Below are 20,851 nucleotides of genomic sequence, written 5' to 3' on the forward strand. Positions count from 1 at the left end.
CGCCCTGAACCAAAACAAACTCCCATGGCGCAGGACACGAAAGAAAAGTAGCCCAACAGGTTGGGCTACACAGGTCCATCCTACTCCGTCCAACAACAGAGCAGAAAAGCAGCTCAACGGGTCGTATCCCGAGCGATCCGTTGAAGAAACAGGCCAATTCATGGAAACAGAAGCCAACTGAGCCGGCCCATGTAAGGAAAACAACGAACCGAAACGGAACCCAAGCAGGACACCAGTAGCCCAACATGGCGACAAGTAGCCCAATCTGGCTACAAGTAGCCGAATCCAGCATCCTGGACCAGAACGGCAGGAAAACGAGCAGTGCCGTGACACAGCGCGAAGAGAAGAGATATAAACAAATGAACAAGAAAGCTAAACACCCAGAAGCTGCCCGGAATAGGACCCACAAGCCATAGAAAAGACCGGAGGGAAGCCCCACCGAACGACGACAGACGTACCAGTTAAACGGGAAGAAGCAAAACCATCCCGAGCCTTCAAGAACACATAGAAGCAAACACAAAGGACGAAGGCACAGAAAAACCCAGTCGCACCCGAGACCAAAAGTCATGCAGAACCCCAAGAAGAGGGGGACATGACGGAGAAGTCCTGTCCCGGAAAAAAGGGGCGAAGACCGTAGAAAAGCACCCACCAACAGGATGGAAGCAACGGGCATAATGGACAAGGAACCGAGCCCGGGAAGGGGCCAACCCCCAAAAACTCGTGTGGAGAGGGGGGAAAGAAAAACCCCACTCCACAAAACCGCAAGCCCCGCCCATAGGGGTAGAAAAACCTCGCGGGGACCAACGGGGCCTGAGGCCCCCCCACATCAGCTACACCCCAGTCCCGGGAACTCGCCCTGCAGGCCCCAGGGCCGACTAGCATCAAGAAAAAACCGGGGCAGCCGTGAAACGCACTAAGGAAGGGAGCCCACTGGCAGACTCTTACAACACGGCTGGAGGAAACAGGCTCGAATGCTCCCATCACTACCCCAGAAGGGGAAGTCTTCGAGACCAACCGAGTCTCAGAACCATGGAAGCCCCACCCCAACCCCGAACCCACAGACAGTAAAGATCCAGATGTAGGGATGAAGGGGGGGGGGGGACCCGACAAGACCACCAACGTCAACGGGGCAGCCTCGGGGCTTCCGGGGAGCAAACAACTAGTGCGTTGCCACTGAAACCCAATGTGCAACGCTTGTGCAGCCTGCACCCACATAGTCAGCATAAGACTGGGTAACCGAGTCACAAACAAGCAACAAAACTTGCAGGACCCCGGGACGAAGGTGTCACCGACCCCACAGGCTGCAGACGGAGGCAAAACTGTGAGCTTGTGGTCCCCGGTAGGCCCATAAGAACTCCGTACACATGACTGATACCAAAGTTTGACATTAGCATATCAACCTGGTAAGCTCCGGGGAGCCGTAGGGGCTCCCCCCAGAAAAGTTTAAAAAACTGTTGGCATTCTTTCGAAGATCAGATATTATGTACCTCGCCCTGCCCTGGTGACGCTCTATTACTCCCTCATCTACCCTTATCTCAACTATGCTTGGGGTTCCACTACCTCATTTACGTCTATTTTCATAAAATAAAATTATAAAATCATAAAATCATTTACGTCCTCTAATTACTCAACACAAAGCTGCTATTAGGACAATTTATTTATTTATATATTTATTTATTTATTAATTTATATACAAGAAGGTACATTGGGTTTGTGAGAATACATAGCATAGTATTTACAATCTTGTAAAGCCACTAGTATGCGCAGCGTTTCAGGCAGGTCCTTAATCTAACAGATAATTAAGTAGGTAAATTCTAGCCGAATTAATAAATTGATAACAGATACATTGCAAGAAAAAAATGAGATGAGAGAGATTAGTAAGAATAGTAAAGCACATTGGTATATTGAAGCTCTGATTGATTACATTGACAACTTGATTGGTAATTTAAACAAGATTAATAGACACCATACAGCAGATTGATAGCACATATAAGAAGACAGCAATGATCACAATGGTAAAGATGTTCAGATTGGGTACATAAGGATTGGGAGATTGGGTAGCAATAGATACAGTGTAATTTTAAAGCAAAAGGGAAAAAACTATGAAGATGAAATTAGGTACTTTTTAGTTTTGTTTTTAAATAATGCAAAAGATGGACAGCTTTTCAATTCATTAGGGAGTGAGTTCCATAGACTGGGTCCCTTTATTTGCATAGTGTTTACACAGATTAAGTTTGACTCTGGGGATATCAAAGATATATTTATTTCTGGTGTGGTGATAATGGGTCATATTGCATCTGTCCAGGGAGAGCTTCAAAGTAGGATTTCCATTTAAGAACAGGGTTTTGTAAATGTAATTGACACAAGAGAATTTGTGGAGTGAGATTATGTTTAGCATGTTTAGGGAGTTAAACAAGTGGGCTGAGTGTTGTCTGAAAGCAGAATTTGCTATTATTCTGATAGCAAATTTTTGCTGGGTGATGATGGACTTGAGGTGGTTTGCAGTGGTTGAACCCCATGCACAGATACCATAATTAAGATAGGGATAGATTAGTGCATAATATAGAAAGATGAGAGCAGAGTTAGGTACATAATATCTGATTTTGGAGAGTATCCCAACTGTTTTAGAGACTTTCTTAGTTATGTGTTGTATGTGGGTGCTGAAGTTGAGTCTCTTATCTAGGAATAGGCAAAAAAACTTTCCATCATTTTTATTGCTAATGTTTACATTATCTATCTGAAGCTGAATTGCATTTGTAGATTTGCTTCCAAATAAGATGTAGTAGGTCTTTTTTATGTTAAGTGTTAGTTTGTTGGTTGACATCCAACAATAACATCCAACATGACATCCAACAATGACAATATCCAACTCTGGCCCCAGACATCACTCGGTACCCCCTACTCAAATCTCTGAATATGTTAGATATTAAGTTACTGCACATTCTCTCATGTATGTATGTATGTATGTATGTAATTACCTAAGTGTAATTACCTAAGTGTAGTTACAGGATGAGAGCTACGCTCGTGGTGTCCCGTCTTCCCAGCACTCTTTGTCATATAACGCTTTGAAACTACTGACGGTCTTGGCCTCCACCACCTTCTCACTTAACTTGTTCCAACCGTCTACCACTCTATTTGCGAAGGTGAATTTTCTTATATTTCTTCGGCATCTGTGTTTAGCTAGTTTAAATCTATGGCCTCTTGTTCTTGAAGTTCCAGGTCTCAGGAAGTCTTCCCTGTCGATTTTATCAATTCCTGTTACTATTTTGTACGTAGTGATCATATCACCTCTTTTTCTTCTGTCTTCTAGTTTTGGCATATTTAATGCTTCTAACCTCTCCTCGTAGCTCTTGCCCTTCAGTTCTGGGAGCCACTTAGTAGCATGTCTTTGCACCTTTTCCAGTTTGTTGATGTGCTTCTTAAGATATGGGCACCACACAACAGCTGCATATTCTAGCTTTGGCCTAACAAAAGTCATGAACAATTTCTTTAGTATATCACCATCCATGTATTTAAATGCAATTCTGAAGTTAGAAAGCATTGCATAGGCTCCTTGCACAATATTCTTAATGTGGTCCTCAGGTGATAGTTTTCTATCTAGAACCACTCCTAGATCTCTTTCTTTATCAGAATTCTTTAAAGATTTCTCACATAATATATAGGTTGTGTGGGGTCTATGTTCTCCTATTCCACATTCCATAACATGACATTTATTAACATTAAATTCCATTTGCCAAGTGGTGCTCCATATACTTATTTTGTCCAGGTCTTCTTGAAGGGCATGACAATCATCTAAATTTCTTATCCTTCCTATTATCTTAGCATCATCAGCAAACATGTTCATATAATTCTGTATACCAACTGGTAGATCATTTATGTACACAATAAACATCACTGGTGCAAGAACTGAACCCTGTGGTACTCCACTTGTGACATTTCTCCATTCCGATACATTGCCTCTGATTACTGCCCTCATTTTTCTATCAGTCAGAAAATTTTTCATCCATGATAGAAGCTTACCTGTCACCCCTCCAATATTTTCCAGTTTCCAGAACAACCTCTTATGTGGAACTCTGTCGAAAGCCTTTTTTAGGTCCAGATAGATGCAGTCAACCCAGCCATCTCTTTCCTGTAATATCTCTGTGGCCCGATCATAGAAACTGAGTAAATTCGATACACAGGATCTTCCTGATCGAAAACCATACTGTCTGTCTGATATTATATCATTTCTCTCCAGGTGTTCTACCCATTTAGTTTTGATTAGCTTTTCCAATACTTTCACTATTACACTTGTCAATGATACAGGTCTATAATTGAGGGGGTCTTCCCTGCTGCCACTTTTGTAGATTGGAACTATGTTAGCCTGTTTCCACACGTCTGCTACGATTCCTGTACACAGGGATGCCTGAAAGATCAGGTGAAGTGGAATGCTGAGCTCAGATGCACATTCTCTCAGAACCCATGGTGAAACGCCATCTGGGCCAGCTGCTTTGTTCCTCCCGAGCTCCTTTAGCATATTTTCCACTTCATCTCTAGACACCTCTATCCGCTCTATGTTGTTCTCTGGAATTCTTATTGTGTCTGGTTCTCTGAAGATTTCATTTTGTACAAACACACTTTGGAACTTTTCATTTAATGTTTCACACATTTCCTTTTCATTTTCCGTGAATCTGTTTCCCATTTTCAACCTCTGGATATTATCCTTTACCTGCAATTTGTTGTTTATGAATTTGTAGAATAGGCCCGGTTCTGTTTTACATTTATCTGCTATCCCTTTTTCAAAATTTCTTTCTGCCTCTCTCCTTACTGCTGTATAATTGTTTCTCGCATCTTTGTATCGCTGGTATGTTTGGGGGTTTGGCCTCTTCCTATACTGATTCCATTTTTGTGTCTTTTGGTCTCTTGCCCTCTCACAATTTCTGTCGAACCAATCCTGTTTTCTGGTCCTGCATCTCTGTTTTGGTATGAATGTTTGTGTGCCTTCCTCGTATAGTTTTAAAAATTTGGCATACATTTCATTTACTTCCCTGCCTAGCAACACTTCTGTCCAATTACACTCATTAAAAAAATTTCGAAGTTCCCCATAGTTGCCTCTCTTTAAATCGAGTTTATCAACTGTTTCACTGTCCCCATTTTCTTCTAGATGATATCTTAAAGCATATTTAATGTCTAACAGGACGTGATCACTCTTTCCCAAGGGAGGAAGGTACTGGATGTCAAAAATCTCTTCTTCTTTCCTGGTGAATACTAGATCCAGTACTGACGGTATATCTCCTTCCCTCATTCTTGTGGCTTGCTTTATGTGTTGATACAAGAATGTCTCCAGAATGAGGTTCACAAATCTGCATGTCCAAAAGTCCTCCGTTCTTGCTTCATAGGCCTCCCAGTCTATTGCTCTAAAGTTGAAGTCCCCCAGTATCAACAGTCGTGATTTATCTTTATCTGCTTGTACAATAATATCTCTCATGACCATTATGAGGCCCTCTCGTTTGTCATCCAGTTCTTCCTTTGTCCACGTGTTGCTTGCTGGTGGGCTGTAGGTATTTACAATTATCAGGTTATCATCCTGATTCCAGACCTGCAATGCCATTATGTCAATATCTCGAGGGTTTTCAAATATTAACTCTTTTACCTTCAGGTGTTTTTTCACCAGTACAGCCACTCCTCCTCCCTTCCTAGTTTTCCTGTCACGTCTCCAAACTGAGTAGCCTCTTGGGAATATGACTTCATTTATTATATTTCCTTCAAGTTTCGTTTCTGATAATGCAACAATATCTGGGACCCTAAGCTGGATTATATCTTGCAACTCCAAAGTTTTTGACCTCACTCCATCTATGTTGGTATATACAATTTTCAGGAACATGTTCCCTTTTCCTTTGCTCTTTACTCCCCCTTCCACTACTGATCTTGTTGCTTTGTTTTTATGTACCATTTCACAAGCTTTCCAGTCCCTGTCACTTTGTAAAAAAAAGAATTTCTGTCTTCTTCATTTCTATCCCCATTTAGCCGTTTTGCCTCAATTAAGTTCATTTTCAGCTTTTCTCTGTCTTCCTTGGAGAGGTCTTGTCTTATTGACCAAGATTTGCCAACCTCATCACTCTGCAGTTTCCTGGCATTTCTTAGCACTTCCATCATGTTTTTCACTCCATTAAAGGTCACCCTTAAGGGGCGGTTCTTTTCTTTCTCATATTTTCCTATTCTTCTAAAATCACTGACATTTTCCTTTGAGCCTTCTCCTAAACCTACTATTTTCTCTATGATTTTCATCTCTTCTGCCGCTCGGTCCACCCTAGATGAAATTTCCTTCTCTAAACATCCAAAAATGATTATGGACTTAGTTCTATCTGCAGTGTTTTGTACCAGTTTACTGTTGGTAACCAGTTCTTTCCTAATTGCTTGCCTAATTTCTGCTTCTTGTTGGTCATTTCTGCTTTTGACTTCCGAACACACTTCTTTGATAGTCTCTTTCTCTTTTACAACTTGAGCATATGTCGCTTTTATTTCTTCTTTATACTTTTCTAGTTCTTTATTCACCTCCTCTATGTGAGTTGTCAGTGAAGTTTCCAGTTGGAGATCCTTACCTAACTCTATGTTAGCCCTTAGGCTTGCTTGGAGTTGTTCACCATATGAGTCTATCTTCTTGTTTATTTCTTCAAAGTCACCACACTTCACTTTCCATGCCTCATTTTCTTTCACTAGTTCCTTGATTTGCTCCTCCTGATTTGTTACCTTGTCTGTTAATGCAGTAATAATCTTACCTTGTTGCAGCATACTCCCTTTTAGAGTGCAAAGCTCACTCCAAAGAGCTCCATTGTCCTCTTCTAATTTAAGCACTTTTTCTTCATACTTCATTTGCATGTCCTCAATTATCTCTAACCTGCCAAGAACACCTCCTTTCCTTATATCTTGTGTTGAGAATCCTTTGAAACCATCATCTGATGGTGTGTCTACCTTCTCAGTGGGGGTGGTGGCGGCGGCCATCTTTGATTTTGTTCTAGACCAAAACAAACTTTTCCACTCGACTATTTTCACTCAGTTTTACTTGTTTATTGTATTTTATTTGCTTTTACTCTTCCCTGAACCTTTATGTAACCTGGGACACCACTGTAGCCCTCAACCTGTTCCCAATACTTAGGTAATTCGATATTTCCAGGAGCTTGCTGCAGTGTGACTTCTGCCTCCTCCAGCTACTATAAAAAATGTGTGTAATTACCTAAGTGTAGTTACAGGATGAGAGCTACGCTCGTGGTGTCCCGTCTTCCCAGCACTCTTTGTCATATAACGCTTTGAAACTACTGACGGTCTTGGCCTCCACCACCTTCTCACTTAACTTGTTCCAACCGTCTACCACTCTATTTGCGAAGGTGAATTTTCTTATATTTCTTTGGCATCTGTGTTTAGCTAGTTTAAATCTATGACCTCTTGTTCTTGAAATTCCAGGTCTCAGGAAGTCTTCCCTGTCGATTTTATCAATTCCTGTTACTATTTTGTATGTAGTGATCATATCACCTCTTTTTCTTCTGTCTTCTAGTTTTGGCATATTTAATGCTTCTAACCTCTCCTCGTAGCTCTTGCCCTTCAGTTCTGGGAGCCACTTAGTAGCATGTCTTTGCACCTTTTCCAGTTTGTTGATGTGCTTCTTAAGATATGGGCACCACACAACAGCTGCATATTCTAGCTTTGGCCTAACAAAAGTCATGAACAATTTCTTTAGTATATCACCATCCATGTATTTAAATGCAATTCTGAAGTTAGAAAGCATAGCATAGGCTCCTTGCACAATATTCTTTATGTGGTCCTCAGGTGATAGTTTTCTATCTAGAACCACTCCTAGATCTCTTTCTTTATCAGAATTCTTTAAAGATTTCTCACATAATATATAGGTTGTGTGGGGTCTATGTTCTCCTATTCCACATTCCATAACATGACATTTATTAACATTAAATTCCATTTGCCAAGTGGTGCTCCATATACTTATTTTGTCCAGGTCTTCTTGAAGGGCATGACAGTCATCTAAATTTCTTATCCTTCCTATTATCTTAGCATCATCAGCAAACATGTTCATATAATTCTGTATACCAACTGGTAGATCATTTATGTACACAATAAACATCACTGGTGCAAGAACTGAACCCTGTGGTACTCCACTTGTGACATTTCTCCATTCCGATACATTGCCTCTGATTACTGCCCTCATTTTTCTATCAGTCAGAAAATTTTTCATCCATGATAGAAGCTTACCTGTCACCCCTCCAATATTTTCCAGTTTCCAGAACAACCTCTTATGTGGAACTCTGTCGAAAGCCTTTTTTAGGTCCAGATAGATGCAGTCAACCCAACCATCTCTTTCCTGTAATATCTCTGTGGCTCGATCATAGAAACTGAGTAAATTCGATACACAGGATCTTCCAGATCGAAAACCATACTGTCTGTCTGATATTATATCATTTCTCTCTAGGTGTTCTACCCATTTAGTTTTGTGTATGTGTGTGTGTGTGTGTGTGTGTGTGTGTAATTACCTAAGTGTAATTACCTAAGTGTAGTTACAGGATGAGAGCTACGCTCGTGGTGTCCCGTCTTCCCAGCACTCTTTGTCATATAATGCTTTGAAACTACTGACGGTCTTGGCCTCCACCACCTTCTCACTTAACTTGTTCCAACCGTCTACCACTCTATTTGCGAAGGTGAATTTTCTTATATTTCTTCGGCATCTGTGTTTAGCTAGTTTAAATCTATGACCTCTTGTTCTTGAAATTCCAGGTCTCAGGAAGTCTTCCCTGTCGATTTTATCAATTCCTGTAACTATTTTGTATGTAGTGATCATATCACCTCTTTTTCTTCTGTCTTCTAGTTTTGGCATATTTAATGCTTCTAACCTCTCCTCGTAGCTCTTGCCCTTCAGTTCTGGGAGCCACTTAGTAGCATGTCTTTGCACCTTTTCCAGTTTGTTGATGTGCTTCTTAAGATATGGGCACCACACAACAGCTGCATATTCTAGCTTTGGCCTAACAAAAGTCATGAACAATTTCTTTAGTATATCGCCATCCATGTATTTAAATGCAATTCTGAAGTTAGAAAGCATAGCATAGGCTCCTTGCACAATATTCTTTATGTGGTCCTCAGGTGATAGTTTTCTATCTAGAACCACTCCTAGATCTCTTTCTTTATCAGAATTCTTTAAAGATTTCTCACATAATATATAGGTTGTGTGGGGTCTATGTTCTCCTATTCCACATTCCATAACATGACATTTATTAACATTAAATTCCATTTGCCAAGTGGTGCTCCATATACTTATTTTGTCCAGGTCTTCTTGAAGGGCATGACAGTCATCTAAATTTCTTATCCTTCCTATTATCTTAGCATCATCAGCAAACATGTTCATATAATTCTGTATACCAACTGGTAGATCATTTATGTACACAATAAACATCACTGGTGCAAGAACTGAACCCTGTGGTACTCCACTTGTGACATTTCTCCATTCTGATACATTGCCTCTGATTACTGCCCTCATTTTTCTATCAGTCAGAAAATTTTTCATCCATGATAGAAGCTTACCTGTCACCCCTCCAATATTTTCCAGTTTCCAGAACAACCTCTTATGTGGAACTCTGTCGAAAGCCTTTTTTAGGTCCAGATAGATGCAGTCAACCCAACCATCTCTTTCCTGTAATATCTCTGTGGCTCGATCATAGAAACTGAGTAAATTCGATACACAGGATCTTCCAGATCGAAAACCATACTGTCTGTCTGATATTATATCATTTCTCTCTAGGTGTTCTACCCATTTAGTTTTGATTAGTTTTTCCAATACTTTCACTATTACACTTGTCAATGATACAGGTCTATAATTGAGGGGGTCTTCCCTGCTGCCACTTTTGTAGATTGGAACTATGTTAGCCTGTTTCCACCCGTCTGCTACGATTCCTGTACACAGGGATGCCTGAAAGATCAGGTGAAGTGGAATGCTGAGCTCAGATGCACATTCTCTCAGAACCCATGGTGAAACGCCATCTGGGCCAGCTGCTTTGTTCTTACCGAGCTCCTTGAGCATTTTTTCCACTTCGTCTCTAGACACCTCTATGTGTTCTATGTTGTTCTCTGGAATTCTTATTGTATCTGGTTCCCTAAAGATTTCATTTTGTACAAACACACTTTGGAACTTTTCGTTTAGTGTTTCACACATTTCCTTTTCATCTTCCGTGAATCTATTTCCCATTTTCAACCTCTGAATATTATCCTTTACCTGCAATTTGTTGTTTATGAATTTATAGAATAGACCTGGTTCTGTTTTACATTTGTCCGCAATCCCTTTTTCAAAATTTCTTTCTGCCTCTCTCCTCACTGCCGTGTAGTTGTTTCTCGCATCTTTGTATCGCTGGTATGTTTGGGGGTTCGGCCTCTTCCTGTATTGATTCCATTTTTGTGTCTTTCGGTCTCTAGCCCTCTCGCAATTTCTATTGAACCAATCCTGTTTCCTAGTTCTGCATCTCTGTTTTGGTATAAATTTTTTTGTGCCTTTATCATATATTTCACAAAACTTGCCATACATCTCATTCACTTCCTTGCCTAGCATCAAGTCTGTCCAATTATACTCACTAAAAAAATTTCTAAGGTCACCATAATGTCCTCTCCTGAAGTCTGGTTTTTCAACTGCTTCAACCTCCTTATTTTCTTCCAGCTTATAACGCATTGCATACTTTATTCCCAAAAAGACATGGTCACTTTTACCCAAGGGAGGAAGGTACTGAATGTCAAATATCTCTTCCTCCTTCCTGGTAAATATCAAATCTAGCATGGAGGGAACGTCCCCTTCCCTCATCCTCGTAGCTTGTTTAACATGTTGATACAAGAATGTTTCCAGGATGAGGTCTACAAATTTACAGGTCCAAAAATCTTCTGTTTTAGCTTCATATGCTTCCCAGTCTATGGATTTCAAGTTGAAGTCACCGACTATCAACAGTCGTGATCTATCGTTATCCGCTCTCGCTATAATCTCTCTCATTATTGTTATAAGACCTTCACGTTTACTATCTAGCTCCTCCTTTGACCATGTGCTGCTTGGCGGTGGACTATATGCATTTATCATCATTAGTTTATCATCCTCATAGCAGATCTCTAGTGCTATTATGTCAACGTCTTGTGGATTGGCAGTCATTATTTCCTTCACCTTTAGGTGTTCTTTTACCAGCACAGCAACGCCACCGCCTTTCCTAATTTTTCTGTCCCGTCTCCAAATTGAGTAGCCCCTTGGGAATATGACCTCATTTAAAATTACATCTTCAAGTTTTGTCTCCGTGAGTGCAACAATGTCTGGTGTCTGCAGCTGTATTACATCACTTAACTCCAGTATCTTCGATCTCACTCCATCTATGTTGGTGTATGCAATCTTCAGGAACTTGTTCCCCCTCTCCTTATTCTTCACTCCCCCTCTCTCTATTGATTTTGTTGGTTTGCCTTTATGTACCACTTTACTGGTTTGCCTACCCCTATCACTTTGTAGAAAAAAGAATTTATTTCTTCTTCATTCCTGCTCTCATTTAAATGTTTTGCCTCGGCGAGGTTCAGTTTCAGCTTCTCTCTATCTTCTTTTGAATGTATGTGTGTGTGTGTGTGTGTGTGTGTGTGTGTGTGTGTGTGTGTGTGTGTGTGTGTGTGTGTGTGTGTGTGTGTGTGTGTATATATATATATATATATATATATATATATATATATATATATATATATATATATATATATATATATATATATATATATATATATTAGGCTTATTAGGCAAATGAGGCCTTGCATAGTAGGCTGAGAAGTGCGTTCTGGCTATTAGGTACGACATATATATATATATATATAATATATATATATATATATATAATATATATATATATATATATGTCGTACCTAGTAGCCAGAACGCACTTCTCAGCCTACTATGCAAGGCCCGATTTGCCTAATAAACCAAGTTTTAATGAATTAATATATTTTCTCTAATTTTTTTCTTATGAAATGATAAAGCTACCCATTTCATTATGTATGAGGTCAATTTTTTTTTATTGGAGTTAAAATTAACGTAGATATATGACCGAACCTAACCAACCCTACCTAACCTAACCTAACCTATCTTTATAGGTTAGGTTAGGTTAGGTAGCCGAAAAAGTTAGGTTAGGTTAGGTAGGTTAGGTAGTCGAAAAACAATTAATTCTTGAAAACTTGGCTTATTAGGCAAATTGAGCCTTGCATAGTAGGCAGATAAGTGCGTTCTGGCTACTAGGTACGACATACATATATATATATATATATATATATATATATATATATATATATATATATATATATATATGTCGTACCTAGTATCCAGAACGCACTTCTCAGCCTACTATGCAAGGCCCGATTTGCCTAATAAGGCAAGTTTTCATGAACTAATTGTTTTTCGACGACCTAACCTACCTAACCTAACCTAACCTAACTTTTTCGGCTACCTAACCTAACCTAACCTATAAAGATAGGTTAGGTTAGGTTAGGTAGGGTTGGTTAGGTTTGGTCATATATCTACGTTAATTTTAACTCCAATAATTTTTTTTTTACCTCATACATAATGAAATGAGTAGCTTTATCATTTCATAAGAAAAAAATTTGAGAAAATATATTAATTCAGGAAAACTTGGCTTATTAGGCAAATCGGGCCTTGCATAGTAGGCTGAAAAGTGCGTTCTGGCTACTAGGTACGACATATATATATATATATATATATATATATATATATATATATATATATATATATATATATATATATATATATATAAAATGCTGAACTATAATGCCAATCCTGACCTTAAAAGCTTCATTGAAGGTTGTAACAGAACCCATGAGCACCACACCAGAAACAAATACCTTTTTGATATGCCAAGTATACAACTTAATCAAACTAGAAATGCTCTACAAATCAAGGGACCCAGAACGTGGAATGACCTTCCCAATCATGTTAAAGACTGTACCTCTCTCAACCAGTTTAACCCTTTAACTGCGCGGCCAATAAATATGACACCTCCCCAGTGCGTAAGAAATAAATTCTCGGGAAAATTTTTTTTTTCTGAAAGTGTTAAAAACCCCCTCCCTGTATATATGGGTATAGCAACAGAATTTCGAAATTATACTTACTTTGGCTGCTATAGGGGTCCGTAAGGTGGCGCGTGACGTCATCATTCCTTGTACGCCCGTGCCGTAAGCTCCTGGGGCCGGCAGGGTGCGTGAGTTGCCGCGAATATATTTTTGTTCATTTTTTGCGCACAGTTCCAAACACATTATATTTGTTTTTACGTGCTAATCCTATGTATAATGAACACGTACACTACATTATGGCAGTAAAACATCCGTACTGTCCAAGGACACTGTTACGTGCATGACACTTGTGTACACATATGTTGCACATATTTAATATATATCATGCTAATTTATGTATATATACAATCTATTTACAGACTATTCACTGTCACACACTATATACATTCACCATCAACACATTCAGAACACCGCGAGTGTGAGCAGCCACACCCAACCAGTCCTCCCTCACTACAACATTGTATTTGCCAACATTGTTCCTCCCATCATACAGTTATTCACACCAATGTTTCATGTTCATTTATGTATATTTACAACATATGTACACACTATATACATTTACCATCAACACATTCAGAACATTGCGAGTGTGAGCAGCCACACCCAGACAGGCCCTCCCTCACTCCAACATCTTACTCGCCAACATTGCTCCTCCCACCATACTCTTATTGTTTTTATTACACTATTTACACATGTTATATATACTTATCTACATGTTTTATTTACCAGAACTATGCAAGTAAGCCGGTATTGTGTCCAAACAGTACAGTGGCCACCATACACGGCATGAGAAATCACACAGCAGATAGCAGACGACGCTACAATTATGACGTCACCTCCCTCACCAAAACAGCTCAACTCAACATACTCCTGATGCTGTTATTACACTATATACACACACACACACACTGTATATACCCATGTACATGTGTGTTCCCCATACCGAACCACGATGCTAGTATGGTGAGCAAAACAAGAGTGGCTGCCACACAGTGAGGCTACCTCAATTCTCTCCCTCCCTCCCTCCCTCACCAAAATTCCTCCTTCCACAATACTACGCACAACGCTAATTATAACCACAATCCTGGTCACTAATTTCTGTAAATGAATAATTGACCACAAGTTTATTTTGAAAAGGAACCTAAGAAGTCATTTGAAGATTCCTAGATGGACGAAATAATGCTCTGGTGCTGTGGCTAGCACTGTGAACATCGTGAACAGCATTGAATCACTGATATTTGAACATTGTACCCAGTCATTATCACACTCAGGCTCTTCTATAATACTATCATGACTAAATAATATAGGTTATATATATATATTTTGACATTATTAGGCGATGCTGTGGTCACACGCTGAACAGCAGAGCTTTGCGTTCATGCTGCAAACGCCAGCCTTGGTTGCTCATTCACTATTGAGGCTCTCACACCCGGCAATGTGGACCATGATTTTTTTTAAAGATGGCGTTTGTTTACAAGAGCCCCGAGGAAGCTGATGTGAACCCCATGTAACCGCGGGAGTTTTGAATGGAACGTGAAAAATAAAAACACCAAGAGGCGCATTGCGCACCTGAAGTCTGGGCCTGCAGACGCGTTGCACAGTTAAAGGGTTAACATAAATACTAAGCACTACCTAATTAACTCCCTGTAACCTACCTTACCCCTATAATGTCAACCCATGTCTGTTATTTTTAAACAATGCTGTTTGTCGACCAAATTGTATTTTTGCTGTTTTTTCTGCCATGTTCCCCCTTTTTTAATTTTTTTATTTTCTCAACACATTTTATACTTTAATCTCAGTTAGTACTAAGTTTTAGTCTTTAGTGTTTTTCCTGCCCGAAACGCTTTGCGTAATAGTGCCTTTAGACATTGTATGTACTAGCTCTATCTATAAATTCATCAATATTTGTATCACCCCTTGTATGTATGTACTTTACCTGAATAAACATTTGAATTTGAACTGAGGAAGCACTGTAACTTCAATATGACCACCTCTATTGGTGTTAGAACTAACAAGATGTTGAATACTTTTGAACTGATTTGATATGCTAAAGTGCTTGCATACTGCTGTAGCAGCCTGTCAGAGTGAGCTGATGGTGAGCAAGTTAAGGTGTGTTAGATTTTCAATAGTAGTTTTGGACCACATTCGGGTTGTAGATGTTGCATGGTTAATGCCTTGAAAGAATTGTTCCCAGTACAGTGAGGCCTCGACTTACGATTTTAGTCTGTTCTCAGAGACAGGTCGTAAGTTGAAACATCGTAGATTGAAACGAATTTTCCCATAAGAAATAATGGGAAGTGAATTAATCCATTCCACACCCCGAAAAATATTACCTTAAAAATACATTTTATACCGAATACAATTTTTTTCTCTACCTACAATACAGTACATATGTTTATCTTACGTTTATTGAGGACTCTTGTTAGCGTATGGAAGATGATGAGGAGGAGAGGTGTTACTGTTTGGAAGGCGAGTCCCCTTCCATTATAACATCAGGCAATGATGACTTCTCTGGGGGGTTACACTCTCTCTCATATTTTGTCTGCATACCACTAGGACCTGGTTGTGATTAACTGCTTGTTTGTCTCACTAAAAACCTTTCTATAGATTTTTGTTTTTCCATAAGTTTTAATTTTTGTCTGTAGTGACGCATCACAGTGTTATTAACCCTTAAAGTGCGCATCACGTCATATGACGTGTTGGACGTTGTTCGAGTCAACTGCGCATCGCGTCATATGATGTGTTGGAGTACTACGCAAGATTTAAATGGCCCGCGGATACACTGGGTTCACCACACCTTCATCAGGGCTCTTGTAAACAGACGCCATTTTAAAAAAAAATCGTGGGACAAACTCCCGGGTGTTATTGGCCTCAGTATTGAATGAGCAACCAAGCCTGACGCACGCAGCATGAGCTAACAGCACTGCTGTTCAACTTGTGACCACAGCATCGCCTAAAAATGCCAAAATATACTTGTTCATGCTATTATGTAGCGATGATATTATTACAGAAGACCCCTGACTGTGATAAAACTGACCAGGGTTCTGATAATAGCAGGATTGTGGTGATATTTAGTGCTGTGCGCCATGGAGGGAGGAGTAATGCTGTGGGAGAGAGGGTGGTGGCGATGTCTTTTGACTGTGTGTGGCCACCTTTTATTGACTGCACTCACCATACCAGCTTAGTGGTTCGCTATGGTGAACACAAATGTAGATACTTATATATAACGTGTGTATAGAGGGTATAAACAGCAAGAGAAGGTTTGGAGCCGCCATTTTGGTGAGGGCGGTGGCGTCGTCTGCACGACGCCACCGTGCAGACGACGGTGTTGTTTACTGGTTACCACGATGGTCTTTGGTCACCATACCAGTTTATTTGTACAAGTATGGTGAATAAAACAGGTAGATATTTATATATAATGTGTGTATATAGCGTAATAACACCACACAGTATTGTTGGAGGAGAAATATTAGTGCGTCTGGCTTTGAGGGCGGCAGCCATCAGCTGTGTGAGGTCCTACGTCTTTGTGCCTTTACACACCATACAAGCTTAGATGTACAGTTATGGTAAACAAAACATGTAAATACTTATATATAACATCTGTATATAAGATATATAGCGTAATAACACCACACAGTATTGTTGGAGGAGAAATATTAGTGCGTCTGGCCTTGAGGGCGGCAGCCATCAGCTGACTGTGTGAGGTCCCACGTCTCTGTGCCTTTACTCACCATACAAGCTTAGATGTACGGTTATGGTGAACAAAACATGTAGATACTTATATATAACGTCTGTATATAGTGAATTATAGAAAAAACAGTATTGTGGGAGGAGAATGTGGGTGAGTCAGATGACTGGAGGGAGGGCGGGAGTGGCTGGCTGGTACACGGCGGTCACTCCTCATTACTTTTTGACTCATAATAGCTACTTAGTGGTTCGTTATGGTGAACAAAACATGCAGATACTTATATATAACCTGTGCTTATAGTGTAATAACCGACAAAGTATTTGTTCACTGATTGATGAACATAATTGAATCAACAATATGCACACCATATTTTTGAGTACAGCGATGATTCACTCATTTTATTACATAAATATATCAAACTACACACTATTGAATAATATTACAGCAAAAAAACTATGAAAAATCAATCAGAGACATTGAAATAATTAGGTAATTATCTCTTTGTGGCAACTCCGGCCTGACAGCTGGTGAGCAACAGACCGCCTGGGACGCATGCTGAGTCAGCGCCTATAATTTGCCAGACTTCCCTGCCCTATAGCGGGCAATATATGCCACTTACGATTTTTTTATTATTTTTCCCGTGATCAGTGAACACAAATTAACAGGTTAGGAAGAAAAAATAATTTTTTTTTTTTTTTCAAAATGACATGCGCCTGTGGAGATGACAGGATATTAAACCCCGAGCATATTAAGGGTTAAAAAAGGTTAAAGCAATGGCCTACTGCACAATGATTTGGGTGAGTCTTTTCAGCAAAAGTTTGCCGTTCTTTCCATGCAACACACATTTTTTGCAGTTCATGCAGTTTGGAGTTCATGCATGCTACACACATTTTCTTAATAAATGGGGAAGGGACATTCTGTACTGCCTCCTCCTTCCCCTGAAGAAATTTCCTCAGCTGTCTCTTGTTGCTGGTTCTTGTGAAGTTCTTCGGTGGTCAGTTCTTTGCTGCGTCCTTCACCAGCTCACAACACAACACTATGAACACCACTTCTTTTTCAAAATTTCTCAAACCATCCCCTACTTGCCTTAAACTCTTTCGCATCTGCATCACTCATTCCAGGGGTGTTCTTTATATGATCTTCATGCAGTTTCCTTGCTTTTTCACAAATGATGACCTCTGAAACGCTATCACCTGCTAACTCCTTGCCATATATCCAAATTAATAATAACTGTTCAACATACTTAAGTGTTTGTGTTCTATTTTTCGTGATTATTGTTTGGCCTTTTGCCACTTTAGCACTCATAATGTCCTTTTTCTTAGCAAGTACGGTGGATATCGTTGACTGAGATTTGTTGTACTGCATAGCTAGTTTAACGACCTGCACACCATCTTCATGTTTACAAATGATCTCTTGTTTTTCTTCTATGGTTATCCTCACATGTGTTTTCATATGTTGAACATAACCACTGACTTTCTTGGGACCCATGGCATGTTATATAATAATTACTTTAGTGTTCATAAAACAAAAAATCACCAAAATAATGGAATTTCCTACAAACGTGATCATCACTAGGTGGGCGGCTCTGGTAAACTGAGGCAGGTCGGCCCGTGCCACCAAGAAACATGCGCTCGATCAACGAGAACGCGTATCAATGAGAACGCGTATCAACGAACATCGTTAGTCGAGTCCCATTTTCCGACCAAATTTACATCATAACTCGAAAAAATCGTAAGGTGAGGCAATTGTAAGTTGAGGTGTCACTGTATTAACTATGTAGCTGCTCTTTCAGCTCCCTTGAAAGCATGGCTAGCTTGCAGACATATATAGAGTGACTTGTTTTATGTGGTTTACAATGCTCTGCTAAATATAGTGCATGATCATGCATGGACTTCAGGCCAGGGTCACAAAAGCATTGCTGTCCTCTATTCTTAGCTCTCTGGCCACTTAGGACCTATTATATTTGCAATCACACATCCTATACAGCCTAACACTTAAAAATATTTATGTAATTTAGAATCATATAAACATACCAACAATAAAGTGAGTGAAGCAAGAGAATAAGCTTTAGTAAACTACCAGTATGACCAATACCCACCTTGCTCTCTAGGCCAATCTTCAGGAATGATCCAATGATGATTAATATATCATTGATACAAATCAGCACATACCACAGATTGACAAACTCCAATTTCTCACCCAGAGTTAGTTCCCTACTACGGTGCTCTTGGAAATATTCTGCTGTACACTGAAAGAATATATACACAATTTTATTAAACAAAAAACCAGCGTTGAATTTAATGAAACGCCATTTTCTGGGTGAGTCCCGGAGGCTCCCTGGAGCTATCCAGGCTGAATGGATATGTATAACTTTCTGGCATCAGTCAATGCATGGAGTTCTTGCCTACCGGGGACCATGAGCCAGAACCTGGCCCCCTCTGGAGAGGCACGAGGAGCAATGGCCTATAGAGACCCCCCTTATGATTGGGAGCATTCTAGGTCTGCCATTGACCGGGATAGGCACCCAAAAAGGTAGGCGCCCCAAAACAAACCCCTATTCTGGTAAAAGTATTGTGACCGAAGGCCGAACAGGTGGACAGAACTCCCCAAACGAAAATCAGCAAACAAGCAGGACGTCATCATGTCGCCGTGCCGCTGTCTGCGCAACCCCCTCCCCTCCCGGGGAAGAGGGAAGGGAGGAGCCCGAGACCCACCGTCGGCGACCCAACCATTAGTTCTTAGGCTGGATGTCAAAACCCGAAAACACCGCTGACCGGAGGGAGGGAGGGATGCCGGGAAGCCTCCGGGACTCACCCAGAAAATGGCGTTTCATTACATTCAACGCTGGTTTTCTGGGGAGAGCCCTGTCGGCTCCCCGGAGCTAACTACCCAAAGATAAGGAAAAAACCAGCGTTGAATGTAATGAAACGCCATTTTCTGGGTGAGACCCGGAGGCTCCCCGGAGCTTTACCGGCTGATATGCTAATGTCAGACTTTGGCATCAGTCATGTGTATGGAGTTCTAGGGCCTACCGGGGACCACGAGCCAGAACCTGGCCCCCTCAGAGAGGCAAGGGGAGCAATGGCCTATAGAAACCCCCGTGTGGTTGGAAGCATTCTATGTCTGCCATCGACCGGGTCAAGCATCCAGAAAGGTAAGCATTCCAAAACAAACCCCTATTCTGGTGAAAATTGCTACCTAAGCCGAACTAGTGAATAGAACTCTTCAACAGAAAACACGGAAACTAGTATGACGTCATACGTCACCGCGCCGCTGTCTGCGCAGCTCCCCCCTCCCCGGGAGGGGGAAGGGGGAGCCCCAGACCTCCCACGCCGGCTATCCACCCATCAGTTCTGAGGCTGGATGTCAAAACACGCGAAAAACGCCGACCGGAGGGAGGGAGGGTTGCCGGGGAGCCTCCGGGTCTCACCCAGAAAATGGCGTTTCATTACATTCAACGCTGGTTTTCTGGGGGGAGCCCCGTCGGCTCCCCGGAGCTAACTACCCACAGAGGAAGGTCAAAGGGACAAAACCGGGAGGCGGACACCACGCACCCCCCAAGGAGGCGAGACAACCGGCAGCAAACGCCAACCCAAGGCGCCACAGCCCCGAAAATCCCGGGAACAACACGAGAACCACGAGCAGCAAGGCCCCTGCACGAACACCAAAAATCCATGCCCGAAAGACTGCAAGGCCACGTCGCCCAGACGGCAGCGAGAGCAGCGAAGCCACGAACGCCACAGGCATGAGGGAAGAACACAGGCAGCTTAGCCGCAAGAACACGGCTGACCACCCGGGACACCATCACCCGCGAACCGGGAAGAACAGAACCGGATCAACGCAAAACGCGCTCCGGACCCAAACGCCGTGGCACGCAAACAACAGCAGAGGGCCGCCACTGAACACAAAAACGACACACCCCCGGCCCGACCAACAAAGCACCAACAAACCCTGGACCCCTCCAGAATGCAGCAGCCCCACCCCGCGCCAGAAAAGATGGAGACTGCTGCCATCAAACAACCAAAACGCTAAAACCGAAGGAGC

General features: G+C 41.2%; 1 protein-coding gene across 1 annotated transcript in view; it reads right to left on the reverse strand.

Moving 5' to 3' along the window:
- LOC123771642 (mucolipin-3-like) overlaps positions 1-20,851 on the reverse strand; it is a 240,139-nt gene that overhangs the window by 93,487 nt on the left and 125,801 nt on the right. The window contains exon 12 of the mRNA XM_069313231.1: positions 18,906-19,055. Within this exon, the coding sequence (XP_069169332.1) occupies positions 18,906-19,055 (150 nt within the window). The remainder of the gene's footprint in view (positions 1-18,905; positions 19,056-20,851) is intronic.

Source organism: Procambarus clarkii, chromosome 75 (genome assembly GCF_040958095.1).
Source record: "Procambarus clarkii isolate CNS0578487 chromosome 75, FALCON_Pclarkii_2.0, whole genome shotgun sequence".
Lineage (NCBI taxonomy): Eukaryota > Metazoa > Arthropoda > Malacostraca > Decapoda > Cambaridae > Procambarus > Procambarus clarkii.